Below are 15,045 nucleotides of genomic sequence, written 5' to 3'. Positions count from 1 at the left end.
CGCCCACGCTTTGCAAGGGACCTCCTGAGAGAAACATGGTCCACCTTTCTTTCTTGCCCCAAAAGAGGGGAAAAGGTGAGAATCCGAAGCGACCTCGCCCTCCAACCACCCCGGGGGGATCCTCACCTGCTCTCTGGTTCCCGGTGGGTCCCGCCAGGTGGCCCCGCAGCGGCTGATGGCGACTGTCCTTGATTTCAATGGTCAGGAGGGTCTTCATCTCGTCGTCAGGGTGGGCAGCCGGACGGCGGAGCAGGGAGCCTGCCGGATTGTGGGCCGCACCGCTTTGCTGGTTACCGAGCACCTCTGGGTCCGTGGAGCCCCCCTTGGCGTTTTCAACACCGGACCGGGCGGGGGGCAGCTTCCTCTCCTGCCATTGGCCGCCCTGGATCCGCCCTTGGGGACCGCCTGCCTCTTTAGGGATGGACGGAGCTTGCGAAGGGGGCCCGCTGCCCGCCCCAGCCTTGGCGTGAGAAGGGCCGATCCGGGCTGCCTCCTGCGTCTTGCTGCCAGCCTGGAGCGTCCGAACGGCAGGGCCGCCACGGTCCCGCAAGGGTGAGTTGGCCGCGCAATGGGAGGGCAGAAGATGCTGTTGTGGCAGGGCGGGCAGCCTTCCGACGGCCTTCTCTCCCTTCGGGGGCGCAGCTGGAAGGTTCGGGGGGTCCGAGTTGAATTTGCGAGCGCGCTCGCGGATGGAGCCGGCTCTTTGGAAGGGCTGCTGTTCCCTGCACGGCTCTGGACAGAGGGAGGGAGGAAGAGGGGAGGGAGATGTCAGTGGATGGAGGGAGGGGGAGGACCAGCCTGGGAGTAGAGAGTGGTTTATCTCAAGCAGCTGGGAGCCCTGCCAGGCTTGTGGGGGTGAGGTGGGGGGGGAAGAATTTCCGCCCCAGGAAAGCAATCGGCCTCCGCTCCCCTCCCAGTTATATTCAGAAAAATCTGTCTTCTTTCCAAAATAAGGAAAGAACGGGAACATCCAGCACTGCTTCTCTTCCCGACCTCACCAGGGCTTCTCTGCTAAGTTTTCAGCCTTTCTGGGCTAGGCAGGTCCCAACCGGGGGGGCGGGGGGAAGGCAGTCAGAGGGGTGCCCACCTATAAATGTTCCCAATACGTTAAGGAGTAGGGCAAGGGTCTACCCGAGAATGCCGCCCTGAGTGGACTTTGGAGAGTAGGCCATTGTCCCACTCCGTAATATATCGGGAACAGTTATAGTGGGGACCCCCCACCCCGAATGCATCCCCTGCTCCCCGATCGGGATCTACCTAGCCCAGAAAGTCTGGAAACCAACAGAGAAGCCCTGGTGAGGTCGGGAAGAGAGGCGAGCGTATGGGCCACAGTCAACTCACCACAGTCAACTCATCACAGTCAACTCGCCATGGCCAACTCATCACAGTCAACTCATCACAGTCAACTCGCCGTGGCTGACTCATCACAGTCAACTCATCACAGTCAACTCGCCATGAATTCACCACAGTCAACTCATCACAGTCAACTCATCACAGTCAACTCACCATGGCCAACTCACCACATTCAACTCATCACGATCAACTCATCAGTCAACTCATCTTAGTCAACTCACCATTTATTTATTTATTTATTATTTTTATTTATTATTCGAATTTATATACCGCCCTATCTCCCAAAGGACTCAGGGCGGTTCACAGGCATATAAAACATCAATATACAAATTAAAATAATCCTTAAAAAACTTATTCTAACGCCCAAATAATTAAAAATAGAAATATAAATATAAAATATAAATATTAAAATCAATTTAAAACCCCTCTAAATTTAAAATCTAAGCCAGTCCTGCACAGATGAATAAATGTGTCTTGAGCTCGCGACGGAAGGTTCGAAGGTCAGGAAGTTGACGAAGTCCTGGGGGGAGTTCGTTCCAGAGGGTGGGAGCCCCACAGAGAAGGCCCTTCCTGGGCGCCGCCAAACGACACTGCCTAGCTGACGGCACCCTGAGGAGTCCCTCTCTGTGAGAGCGCACGGGTCGGTGAGAGGTATCTGGTCGCAGTAGGCGGTCCCGTAAATAACCCGGCCCTATGCCATGGAGCGCTTTAAAGGTGGTCACCAAAACCTTGAAGCGCACCCGGAAGGCCACAGGTAGCCAGTGCAGCCTGCGCAGGATGGGTGTTATGCGGGAGCCACGAGGGGCTCCCTCTATCACCCGCGCAGCCGCATTCTGGACTAACTGCAGCCTCCGGATGCCCTTCAAGGGAAGCCCCATGTAGAGAGCATTGCAGTAATCCAGGCGAGACGTCACAAGAGCGTGAGTGACCGTGCATAGGGCCTCCGTGCACCATGGCCAATTCACCACAGTCAACTCATCACAGTCAACTCGCCATGGCCAACTCACCATAGTAAACTTACCACAGCCAACTCGCCACGGCCAACTCACCATGGCCAACTCACCACAGTCAACTCATCAGTCAACTCACCACAGTCAACTCACCACAGTCAACTCATCACAGTCAACTCGCCATGAATTCACCACAGTCAACTCATAGTCAACTCACCACGGCCAATTCACCATGGCCAACTCACCACACTCCACTCATCACAGTCAACTCATCACAGTCAACTCATCACAGTCAACTTGCCATGGCCAACTCGCCATGGCCAACTCACCACAGTCAACTCCCCATGGCCAACTAGCTGTGAGACAACTCGCTACAGCCAACTCGTGGCAGGACAATTCACCACAAGACAAGAGTTACACTAATATCGAACAAATGGTGGAATAAACTCATTAAAGAAAAGAACAGAACGTAATGTGAATGGCAAAAACTAAAATGTTTTTTTTTAATTTTAAATAATTAAATAGCATTGTTAGATTGTCCTGCAGCGAGTTGGCCATGGCAACTTGTCCCATTCCACCACAGCACAGCCTCCGTCTTTCCCCATGCATTCCAGAGTTTTCTGGCTCAGCCCAGAACTAAGTAGGCTGGGCTGGGGTCTCTGGGTGTTTCCTGCAAGGGGCCGGATCCTGTGCTTCTCAACCTGGGCATCTTGAAGACAGGTGGGACTTCGATTCCCAGAATTCCCCAAGCACCGCCAAACCCCTTCCTTGGTTTTGCTGGAGAGGCCGGCAGGAAAGTAGGCATCTGGTGGATTGTGTCCTGAACCGGGATTGATGCCCGTTGGGAGGAAAGAACCAAGAGAGGCCGAGAGAATTACCTGCACCAGGTAGTTGTGGAGGAGCTTTGAAGCCGTCCGTTTCTATCATTCGGGAGGCTCCAGTTGCTAAACAAGCATTAAAATGGGAAAACAGAAGCTGCGTTAAGAGAGGAAGGGATTCAGCCTCCCACAGGCAAAGACACCGATGTGGCTAAACAACTATGACCAGATCCCTGGGCCTGGATTCCACAGGCCAAACCCTCCTCCCCCCTCGATCTTGAGACCATTCAGAGATCCCAGAATACTTCACAACTCAATCATCATAGCCAACTTGGCACGGCCAACTCGTCTTAGCCAACTTGGCATGGCCAACTCGACATAGCCACCTTGCCGTGGCCAACTCATCATAGCTAACTTGCCATGGCCAATTCATTATAGTCAACTTGCCATGGCCAACTCATCACAGCCAACTTGCCATGGCCAACTCATTATAGCCAACTTGCCATGGCCAACTCATCATAGTCAACTTGCCATGGCCAACTCATCACAGCCAACTTGCCATGGCCAACTCATCACAGAGCTTGCCATTCCCAGCTCATCACAGACAATTTGCCATGGCCAACTCACCACAGAACTCTGGGAATTGGAACTCCCTTCCTTGGCAGATGCCCAGTAAAGCCCTCCTTGCTGCCTCCCCCAGGCCACCCAGTCAAGGCAACTGCCCTTCAAAGGCACAGATGGTCGCAGCTGGAGCTCCTCCAACCCATTTCAAGGTGGCCGCAAATCCCCCAGTCGGTCCAGCGAAGCTGACTCTCTCTTGTCCTCAGCTGAGCTCCGTGGCCCTGGCTGGCCTCCAGCCCCCTCTCCCTCCCAGCCGTGCTCATCCCTCGCTGCCCCTCCCCACCGTTCAAAGGCTCCCGTCCCACCAGCAAGACAGATCATACGTCAAGTACTGCCCTGACAGATGTCGAGCTCCCCGCTTCCAAGTGGGGTCAGCCAAAAGTTGTCTCAAAGAAGAACAGGGGGCAGGACACGAGCGGTGCCCCCCACAAAGGCGCCTGGGCGAACCCCATGCAGCTTTGGCTCCCCAACCCCCCAGAAGAAGCCAATACAAGGAAAACTGGGGGCGGCAGTCAGCTCGAGCCAGTGAGCCGAGGAATAAAATGATTTGGGGCCGTGGCAGGAGAGGAAGGGATTCAGCCTCCCACAGGCAAAGACACCGATGTGGCTAAACAACTGTGACCAGATCCCTGGGCCTGGATCCCACAGGCCAAACCCTCCTCCCCCCTCGATCTTGAGACCATTCAGAGATCCCAGAATATTTCACAACTCAATCATCATAGCCAGCTTGGCACGGCCAACTCGTCTTAGCCGACTTGGCATGGCCAACTCGACATAGCCACCTTGCCGTGGCCAACTCATCATAGCTAACTTGCCATGGCCAATTCATCATAGTCAACTTGCCATGGTCAACTCATCACAGTCAACTTGCCATGGCCAACTCATCACAGCCAACTTGCCATGGCCAACTCATCATAGCCAACTTGGCGTGGCTAACTCATTATAGCCAACTTAGCTAGGCCAACTCACCACAGAGCTTGCCATTCCCAGCTCATCACAGACAATTTGCCATGGCCAACTCACCACACAACTCTGGGAATTGGAACTCCCTCCCTTGGCAGATGCCCAGTAAAGCCCTCCTTGCTGCCTCCCCCAGGCCACCCAGTCAAAGCAACTGCCCTTCAAAGGCACAGCTGGTCGCAGCTGGAGCTCCTCCAACCCATTTCAAAGTGGCCGCAAATCCCCCAGTCGGTCCAGCGAAGCTGACTCTCTCTTGTCCTCAGCTGAGCTCCGTGGCCCTGGCTGGCCTCCAGCCCCCTCTCCCTTCCAGCCGTGCTCATCCCTCGCTGCCCCTCCCCACCGTTCAAAGGCTCCCGTCCCACCAGCAAGACAGATCATACGTCAAGTACTGCCCTGACAGATGTCGGGCTCCCTGCTTCCAAGTGGGGTCAGCCAAAAGTTGTCTCAAAGAAGAACAGGGGGCAGGACACGAGCGGTGCTCCCCACAAAGGCGCCTGGGCGAACCCCATGCAGCTTTGGCTCCCCAACCCCCCAGAAGAAGCCAATACAAGGAAAACTGGGGGCGGCAGTCAGCTCGAGCCAGTGAGCCGAGGAATAAAATGATTTGGGGCCGTGGCAGGAGAGGAAGGGGAAGGAATTAAGACCTGTGTGAGCGGAGAAGTTTTCCCACAATGCCTTAAAAACTCAGCTGCTCTTAGGATAAAGAGGGGGCTGCATAATGACCTCTCCCCTACCCCCCACCCCCGGTGAGATCACCAAGGAAAGTGCCTGGAAGGTACCAAGACCCTCTCCGCAAACCCTCCACACAAAACCACTTTGCAGGAATTCTCCCTCAATAAAACATTGAAACCACTCAGGGTCAGTCAGGGAAACTGGCGAGAGATAAAAGACCAATAACGGCTGGTTAGGATCCGGAAGGAACGAGAGCCATGCTCTCCGCCTAAATCTCCTCTTGGGGCCAGTCCAGCTCCTTCCTCCTTCCCGTTGAGGGACTGCCTGTGCCCCCATCAGAACTCCAGAGGGAGAAAGAGAGAGAGAGAAAGAGAGAAAGGAAAGGAAGGAAGGAAGGGAAGGGAAGGAAGGAAGGAAGGAAGGAAGGAAGGAAAGGAAAGGAAAGGAAACAAGGAAAGGAAAGGAAAGGAAAGGAAAGGAAAGGAAAAATAAACAAGGAAAGGAAAGGAAGGAAGGAAGGAAGGAAGGAAGGAAAGGAAGGAAGGAAGGAAGGAAGGGAAGGGAAGGAAAGGAAAGGAAAGGAAAGGAAAGGAAAGGAAAGGAAAGGAAAAATAAACAAGGGAAAGGAAAGGAAAGGAAAGGAAAGGAAAGGAAAAATAAACAAGGGAAAGGAAAGGGAAGGGAAGGGAAGGGAAGGGAAGGGAAGGGAAGGAAAGGGAAGGAAAAATAAACAAGGAAAGGAAAGGAAAGGAAGGAAGGGAAGGAAAGAAGGAAGGGAAGGAAGGAAGGAAAGGAAAGGAAAGGAAAGGAAAGGAAAGGAAAGGAAAGGAAGGAAGGAAAGGAAGGAAGGAAGGGAAGGAAGGAAGGAAAGGAAAGGAAAGGAAACAAGGAAAGGAAGGAAGGAAGGAAGGAAGGAAGGGAAGGGAAGGAAGGAAGGAAGGAAAGGAAAGAAAGGAAAGGAAAGGAAAGGAAAGGAAAGGAAAGGAAGGAAGGAAGGAAGGAAGGAAAGGAAAGGAAAGGAAAGGAAAATAAACAAGGAAAGGAAAGGAAAGGAAAGGAAAGGAAGGAAGGGAAGGAAGGGAAGGGAAGGGAAGGGAAGGAAAGGAAAGGAAAGGAAGGAAAGGAAAGGAAAGGAAAGGAAAGGAAGGTTAGGGAAGGGAAGGAAGGAAGGAAAGAAGGAAGGAAAGAGGAAGGAACGGGAGGAAGGAAAAGAAAGGAAGGGAAGGAGGGAGAAGGAAGGAAGGAAAGAGGAAAGGGAAGGGAAGGAAAGGAAAGGAAAGGAAAGGAAAGGAAGGAAAGTGGAAAGGAAAGGAAGGAAGGAAGGAAGGGAAGGGAAGGAAGGAAGGAAGGAAGGAAAGGAAAGGAAAGGAAAGGGAAGGGAAGGGAAGGGAAGGGAAGGGAAGGGAAGGAAAGGGAAGGGAAGGAGTGGGGAAAGAGAGAAGGAGAAAAGGGGCTTTCACAAATAAAGGAGAGGGCCTCAAACCAAGGAAGGAGGGAGGGAGGGAAGAGATGTTCCTGACCTTATTGGGTGAAAGAATGTGAAAGGTTCAACTCTGAAAAGTAAATTCCCTTTCTGGGCAGGAGAGGCAGAGCGGCCTCCCATCGCCCAGCGGCCCCCTCTGGAGACCAAAGACCGCAGGGCAAAGGGGCCGGGAGCCAAGCCTCCAGGCAGGATTGGAGAGCGGAGGGGGGGGAAGAGAGAATCTTTTAGAGCAAGGAGACCCTGCAGAAAGCACTTTCCCTGCCCCCCACCCCCACCCCTGCAGGCCAACATCTTCCCAGGAAAAATAAAAGCCAGCGGAAGGACCGTCCAGGAACCACAGCTGGGGGGTTTAGGGGAAGAAACAGCTTTGGGGCGACCCCTGAAATGCGGGGGGGGGGGGAGGTTCCTCCCTGGTCTCTGAGGTTGGTGGCCTTGTGGCTGATGATGTGACCTAGTTGGGTCATGAAACGCCTGCAAGGTAACCAGCAAGCTCAGAGAGCATCAAGGACCCCGCAGTCATTGCCCTCCTCCTCCTCCTCCTCCTCCTCTTTCCCTTTCCTTCTCTCTGCAAACCCCACTCCCTTCTAGCGCTGATGGCGTTACCTAGTAGGGTCTCGAAGCGTCTGCAAGAAAACAAGCCAGCTCAGAGAGCAACGTTTCCAACCTCCCTTACCTGGCCTGTCTCCCTTCTGGCCGGCAGCACCTTCTCCTCCTTCTTCTGGGGCCTGAGGCACAATCTGGGGGAGAGGGAGGGGGGAAGAAAAGCAATGAGAACAGGATTCTGCCCCCACCCCATCCCACCCGGCCCTCCCCACGGAACCGGTAGTAACAAATTTTACATTTCACCACACTGGAAAGAGGAGTGTATGTGCACTGTCAGAGGCAGGAGTCGATTCCTGGCGGGGCTGCCCCCACCCCCAAATTGCTGCCAAAAGGGATTTCCCCAAAGTACCTCTCTGTCCTGGCTCAGGAGGGGCTCTTCTTTTGGGGGGGCCTCCCCCACAACGCTGCCCAGCTCCAGCTGCTCCTCTTTCCTGCTTTGAGAGGCGGCTTCCCCTTCGGAGGAGCTCAGCCCCTCCTGGACTTTGGGGGGTGCCAGGACTCCAGCTTCTTCTTCTTCCTCCTCCTCTTCCTCCTCCTGGGAAGAAGGCTGTGCTTGGGGGCCGGAATCCTGCTCATGGGAGTTGGGCCCGGGGTCTTCACCGCTCGACTCGCCGTCCGGGAAAGGAGCCGACTCGGAAGGCGGGTGGCTGGAGACGGCTTCCAGGAGCAGAACGGTCCCCAAAGAAGACTCTGTCGGAGCGGGAGGAAGGCACTTAGGAAAGTCGACCTCCCTCAGAAGGAGCAGCCAAGCGCTGTGGGAGGCCCACAACTCCCATCATCCCCAGCAACGTTATAGGTCAAGACATCTGCAGGCTCTAAGAACATAAAGGCCTTTTGGATAAAAATTTGGTGGATTTTACAAAATGTTTTGAAAAAGAAGATAAAGTTCCTGCCGCAATTTTTCTTGTTGGGAATTATTACGGATTGTACAGTAATTGAGACTAAATTGATTTTAAACCTAATAACAGCAGCAAGATTACTAATAGGACAATACTGGAAGAAAAAAGAAGTACCTACAATAGAAGAATGGATATTGAAGGTTGCCAATTTGGCTGAGATGGCGAAGATATCAGCCTTTTTGAAAGACAATACGCAAGAAAGATACTTAAAGGAATGGAAAAAATGGATTGACTATATTCAACGTAGATATCAGACTAAGAGTTATCAGACTGTTTTTGAATGATTATGATGTATTATTCTTGATTGTTTTTGGGGGAAGTTAGGAATTGATGATTGTAGGGGTATAATTAAGTTGGGATGAAAATTTTTTAGCATATGTTTGTTTTATTTTTAACTATACCTTGTGCCGTTCCGGGAAGTCGGGGGAGGGGTTGTGAAGGAGGGGAGGAGGGGGGGAAAGGGGGAAAAAATTTTTGTAAAACTTTTTGAATAAAATAAAAAAAAAAAGACATCTGCAGGCTCCAGCTTTCCGCCTCAATCCAATCTATAAGCGCCCTCACGTCAACAGGCTGGGCTCCAGAGGGGGCGGGGGGCTTCCCATACTGTAGCAAGCGATTCACACAGCACTGGAAATGTGAGTGTGCGCACATACGTGCACGGCGTCACAAAACACAGCCGTTTGTTCGTGTGCGCCGTCCACACGCGTGTGGCATCAAAAGCAGCGATATAGGACGGGATTCCGCCCGAGGAGGGTGGGTGGGCGGGCCACAGGTTGTCACTAGCGGTTCACCCGAACCGGTCTGAACCGTACCAACTCTGCAGGCCTCCCCACCTTCCTGTAGGGATCTTCAGCCTGGCCTCACCTGGACTGTCGTCCAGCTTGGGATCCAGCTGCTTCTGGATCTGGCTTTCGATCAGCTCCTGCCCTGCTCGCTTCTGCACCTGGAGGAGACCGAAAGGAAAATGCAACCTCAGCCCCCACCCACCTCAAGATCCGTTCAGGAAAACCCTAACGATGCGCAGAATCCGGTCCTTGTTGGTATACGCTGGGAAGCCGTACAACAGGTCGTCCTCGACTTATAGCCACAATCGAGCCCCAAAATTTCTGTTGTTAAATGATCCTGGCTTCCCCGTTAATCGTAAAAGCCATTATTCCCGCCGGCAATAGCCAGAACTTGCGGAAAGGAGTCCTAAATCATCAACTAGGAAAAGGCTGCCCTCTGGTGGGGAAAATGGGGAAGTTACAAGTTCTCAAGGCACAAATCTTCTCCAACAGGGCGCCCCCCTCCAGAGACGGAGCGGCCAGCGTTGCACAGGCGGTCCTGCCTTGTCAGGTGAAATCGTGAGTACTGCAATCTTAAAGCATGTACAGAGTGCAGGATTGGGGCAGCCCTGCTCCAAATGCTACCGGAGAGGGCCAGCAAAGGAAGTTTTACAGCTGAGATGAAAATGTCTCACACGCCGTGTGCGTGTGTGTGTGGAATCTGATGCCTCCCAATTGAGGGGCAGCCTCCTTGCCTTCTCCTCCTAGCATGAGCCACGGTGGCGCAGTGGTTAGAGTGCAGTCCTGCAGGCTATTTCTGCTGACTGCCGGCGGCCTGCAATTCGGCAGTTCGAATCTCACCAGGCTCAAGGTGGACTCAGCCTTCCATCCTTCCGAGGTGGGAAAAATGAGGACCCAAAATTGTTGGGGTTTGCAAGAGGCTGACTCTGTAAACCGCTTAGAGAGGGCTGTAAAAGCACTGCGAAGCGGCATATAAGTCTTAAACGCTGTTGTCCTTCCTTCCCTCGTTCCTTCCTTCCTTCCTTCCTTCCCTCCCTCCTTCCTTAATGGTTAGAATGCAGTACGGCAGGCTAATTCTGCCGACTGCTAGCAGTTCAATCCTGACTGGCTCAAGGTTGACTCAGCCTTCTGTCCTTTCATAAAATGAGGACCCAGATTGTTGGATTTTGCAAGAGGCTGACTCTGTAAACCGCTTAGAGAGGGCTGGAAAACACTGTGAAGTGGTATGTAAGTCTAAGTTCTATTTTCCTTCCTTCCTTCCTTCCTTCCTTCCTCCCTTCCTCCCTCCCTCCCTCCCTCCCTCCCTCCCTTCCTTCCTTGATTGTTGGGGGCAACAGGCTGACTCTATTTTCCTTCCTTCCTTCCTTCCTTCCTTCCTTCCTTCCTTCCTTCCTTCCTTCCTTCCTTCCTCCCTCCCTCCCTCCCTCTCTCCCTCCCTCCCTTCCTTGATTGTTGGGGGCAACAGGCTGACTCTATAAACAGTTTAGAGAGGGCTGGAAAACACTGTAAAGCGGTATATAAGTCTAAGTGCTATTGCTCCCTCCTTCCTTCCTTCCTTCCTTCCTTCCCAGATTGTTCGGGGCAACATGCTGACTCTGTAAACCGCTTAGAGAGGGCTGTAAAAGCACTGAGAAGCGGTATATAAGTCTATTGATCTTCCTGCCTTCCTTCCTGTTAGAATGCAGTATTGCAAGCTAACTCTGCCCACAGCCGGCAATTCAAATCTCACCGGCTCAAGGTTGACTCAGCCTTCCGTCATTTCATAAAATGAGGACCCAGATTGTTGGGGGCAAGAGGCTGACTCTGTAAAGCGCTTAGAGAGGGCTGTAAAAGCACTGGAAAGCGGTATATAAGTGCTATTGCCCTTCCTTCCTTCCCTTCCCCTCCCTCCCTTTTATCCTTCCTTCCTTCCTTCCTTCCTTCCTTCCTTCCTTCCTTCCTTCCTTCCTTCCTTCCTTCCTTCCTTCCTTCCTTCCTTCCTTCCTTCCTTCCTTCCCAGATTGTTCGGGGCAAGAGGCTGACTCTGTAAACTGCTTAGAGAGGGCTGTAAAAGCACTGTGAAGCGGCATATAAAGTCTAAAAGCTATCGCTAGTGTTTACCTGGGCGTTTCTGTTTCGTGCAGCGTTTTCGTCTTGCTCCTTGGGTGCCCGAGCCGTGTCAGTGGCCCTTCGGTGTGTGAAAGCTTTTCCCGCCAACTTTGCAGCTTTGAGGGAGGGAGGAGAAAAAGAGCCGTTTCAAACAGACTGGTATCCTTCACAGCAGTGCCCCTCCCCCTCCCAACCTTTGGGGATCCAGGGATCCCTCTCCATACTCCACCCCTTCCTGGAAGATTACAAACCCACCCACCCCTTCCCCAAAGCTGTGGGTGCAACCCTGCTGGATCTGGTACCTTCGATTTCTTCCGCGCGCAGCTGGCGGATAGCAGCCCGGATGAGTTTACGTTCTTCGTACTCGCTGGTTCCTCGCAGCTGAGAAGGGAAGCAGAGTCAGCAAAGGTTTCAAACGGATCATTCCACGCCTCCACCCCACCCCCACCCCCGCTTTGTGGCCCATGCGCTGACGGGAGGCCACCCGGAGAGCCTAGATCCGTCGGCTGGAGTGGAAACCCAAGCAATTTTCTTGGTGGAAAATAGCAATGGCGCTTAGGACTTCTCGACCGCTTCGTGGTGCTTTCTAGCCCCTCTCTAAACGGTTTACAAAGTCAGCCTCTTGCCCCCCCCCAACGATCTGGGTCCTCATTTTACCCACGTTGGAAGGACTGGAAGGCTGAGTCAACCTTGATCGAACTCCTGGCAGTGGGCGGAATTAGCGTGCAATCCTGCATTCTAATCACTGTTCCACCACGGGAGGGAGGGAGGAAGAAAGGAAGGAAGAAAAGAAGGAAGGAAGGAAGGAAGGAAGGAAGGAAGGAAGGAAAGGCAAAGCAATAGCTGGGTGAGCAGGGGGCTGGACTGGAGGACCTCCAAGGTCCCTTCCAGCTCTGCTACCGTTACTTAGCACTTAGAGTTATATACACCTTCACAGTACTTTCCAGCCCTCTCTAAGCGGTTTACAGAGTCAGCCTCTTGCCCCCCAACAATCTGGGTCCTCATTTTACCGACCTCAAGAGGACGGAAGGCTGAGTCAACCTTTGAGCTGGTTAGGATCGAACCCCCGGCAGACGGCAGAGTTAGCCTGCAATGCTGCATTGTAACCACTGCACCACCATGGCCCTCCCTCCCTCCCTCCCTCCTTAGCACAAGCACTTAAGACTTATATACCGCTTTACAGTGCTTTTACAGCCTTCTCTAAACGGTTTACAGAGTCAGCCTCTTGCAAACCCCAACAATCTGGGATCCTCATTTTACTGACCTCGGAAGGAGGGAAGGCTGAGTCAACCTTGAGCCTGGTGAGAGTCGAACTGCCAAATTGCAGGCAGCCGGCAGTCAGCAGAAGTAGCCTGCCGGACTGCACTCTTAACCGCTCAAGACTTATATCCCTCTTCGTAACGCTTGACGGCAGGGTTTCTGGCTTTGACGGTCGGCGGGGAGAATGGGGGATGGCCCTGCGCGAACAGCTCTATTTCAATGCCCCCCTTGAGCTCCCCCTGGAACGTGGAAGAGCCAAGCCCCATTCAGCAGGACCTACCAAGCTGGTCAGCTCCTCCACATCCTGGATGTTCTCCAGCTTTCTCGAAAGGGCGTCCAGAGACTTTTGCTGCCTCTGTTCCTCCTCTTGCTGCCACGACCTGAAGGGACAAAAGAATAGAATAACAAGAGTTGGAAGGGACCTTGGAGGTCTTCTAGTCCAACCCCTCTGCTTAGACAGGATATCCTACACCACTTCAGACAAATGGTTATCCAACATCTTCTTAAAGACTTCCAGTGTTGGAGCATTCGCAACTTCTGGAGGCAAGTTGTTCCACTGATTAATTGTTCTAAATGTCAGGAAATTTCTCCTTAATTCCAAGTTGCTTTTCTCTTTGATTAGTTTTCACCCGTTGCTTCTTGTCCTGCCCTCAGGTGCTTTGGAGAATAGCTTGACTCCCTCTTCTTTGGGGCAGCCCTGAGATATTGGAACACAGCTATCATGTCTCCCCTAGTCCTTCTTTTTGTTAAACTAGACATACTCAGTTCCTGCAACCGTTCTTCATATGTTCTAGCCTCCAGTCCCCTAATCATCTTTGTTGCTCTTCTCTGCACTCTTTCTAGAGTCTCAACATCTTTTTGACATCGTGGCGACCAAAACTGGATGCAAGTATTCCAAGTGTGGCCTTACCAAGGCCGGATAAAGTGGTATTAACACTTCACGTGATCTTGATTCTATCTCTCTGTTGATGCAGCCTAGAACTGTGTTGGATTTTTTGGCAGCTGCTGCACACAGATGACTCATATCTAAATGGTTGTCCACTAGGACTCCAAGATTCCTCTCACAGTTACTACTATTGATCGGAGTCCCACTTATACTGTACCTGTGTGTTTTTTGGGGGGGAGGTTTTGCCTAAATGTAGAACCTTCCTCTTTTCACCATTGAATTTTGTTTTTTCAGATAGTGCCCAAAAGGCCCGAGCATCATCTCGGCAGATGCCCCAAATTCTTAATCTTCCCTGGCATGGCCTGAGGTGCCTCCCCCAGGGGAAGGAAGAGAGATCCTGCGGTCGGAGACAAGGATCCAGTGGCAGGAGGCGACGGGAGGGCGGCGAGAAGGCGGCCCAGACTCTGCTGGAAAAGCACGCATTTAGGGAGTGTGGCGTTGGAGCCCCGCGTGGGGCGCCCAAGATGGGGGGGCGAGAGGGAGGGGCTGAGCTTGCTCGGATCAGCCACAAATACCCAAGGTGGAGGGCAAGCCAGAAACAAAACAGCCCTCCGGGCAGGGTGACAGGCAGTGTATACAGGTAGCCCTCAACTTACAACAGTTTCATTTAGTGACCGTTCAAAGTTATACAACATCACTGAAAAGAGAGACTTAGGACCGCTTTACAACCGTTGCAGCATTCCTATGGTCCCGTGATCAAAATTGGGCCGTTTGGCCACTGACTCATACTCACGACGGTCACAGTGTCCCGGCCGGGGTTCCCGCGATCCCCTTTGGCCAAGCAAGATCGACGGGGAAAGCCGGATTCACTTAACAACCCACGTGATTCGTTTAACAACGGCTGGGGTTACCCTTAACAACGGTGGCAAGTAAAGGTCATAAAACCTTTACTGGGGGTGGGGAACTCACTCAGCGACCATCTCACTTAGCAACCCAAACCTTGGGCTCATCGGCGGCCATTCGGTTGAGGACTGACTGTAAATTTAACCAAGAAATTAAAAAAAACGCTGTTTGGAGGTGGGCCCAGCAGGGTTACAATGCCAGAAAAGTGGGGTGCAAAAGGAAGCGGGGGGGGGGCCCAACTCACCTCAGCCGGTTCTCCTTGTTCTCCTGCCGCTCCGTCCTGAAACGCTTGGACGCCAGCGCCTCCTCATCGCGTTCCAGCTCTTGCCGGCGTAGCTCCCGGATAGCCGAACGGATCTGCCTGCGCTCGGAGAAGTCCAGGGTGGCCTCCAGCTGGGAGGGGGAGGGACAGAGTAAGAGGAGGGTCATTCAGGGACAGGTCAAGGGCATTGCGGAGGCCGCCCTGCCCAAGACAGGCATTCCCCGGCCTCTCTTTGGCCTTCCCCGGGGGGGACAGACACACAATGGGCACAGTGTGAGGTTTGCACAAAGTGCCACTGTCCCTCTGGCCGAGCTCTTGTGCTTTCCCCAGGCTTAGTGGCTCACGCACGCAACCGTCCCCCCGTCGTCCCCCACCCTCCCGCTTGGCCTCGGCCCAAAACTCTCCTCCACTTCAGCCAGGATATGGCTACCTCTGTCTCATCCTGCAAGGAAAATGCCTGCCTGTCACTCAGGATCTAAAACCCTCAGGCCGGCTTTCGGAG

The 15,045-nt window shown here is 53.0% G+C and overlaps 1 protein-coding gene across 3 annotated transcripts in view; it reads right to left on the bottom strand.

Moving 5' to 3' along the window:
• SMTN (smoothelin) overlaps positions 1 to 15,045 on the bottom strand; it is a 67,892-nt gene that overhangs the window by 37,818 nt on the left and 15,029 nt on the right. For all 3 annotated transcript variants that reach the window (XM_058157996.1, XM_058157998.1, XM_058157997.1), the window contains exons 3-11: positions 14,526 to 14,674; positions 12,773 to 12,872; positions 11,535 to 11,613; positions 11,245 to 11,348; positions 9,224 to 9,302; positions 7,810 to 8,150; positions 7,531 to 7,594; positions 3,182 to 3,247; positions 127 to 732 (exon numbers count right to left, since the gene is read on the bottom strand). In XM_058157996.1, the coding sequence (XP_058013979.1) occupies positions 127 to 732; positions 3,182 to 3,247; positions 7,531 to 7,594; positions 7,810 to 8,150; positions 9,224 to 9,302; positions 11,245 to 11,348; positions 11,535 to 11,613; positions 12,773 to 12,872; positions 14,526 to 14,674 (1,588 nt within the window). The remainder of the gene's footprint in view (positions 1 to 126; positions 733 to 3,181; positions 3,248 to 7,530; positions 7,595 to 7,809; positions 8,151 to 9,223; positions 9,303 to 11,244; positions 11,349 to 11,534; positions 11,614 to 12,772; positions 12,873 to 14,525; positions 14,675 to 15,045) is intronic.

This window comes from Ahaetulla prasina, chromosome 15 (genome assembly GCF_028640845.1).
Source record: "Ahaetulla prasina isolate Xishuangbanna chromosome 15, ASM2864084v1, whole genome shotgun sequence".
NCBI classification, from domain to species: domain Eukaryota; kingdom Metazoa; phylum Chordata; class Lepidosauria; order Squamata; family Colubridae; genus Ahaetulla; species Ahaetulla prasina.
This window is presented reverse-complemented; position numbering and strand designations above follow the sequence as displayed.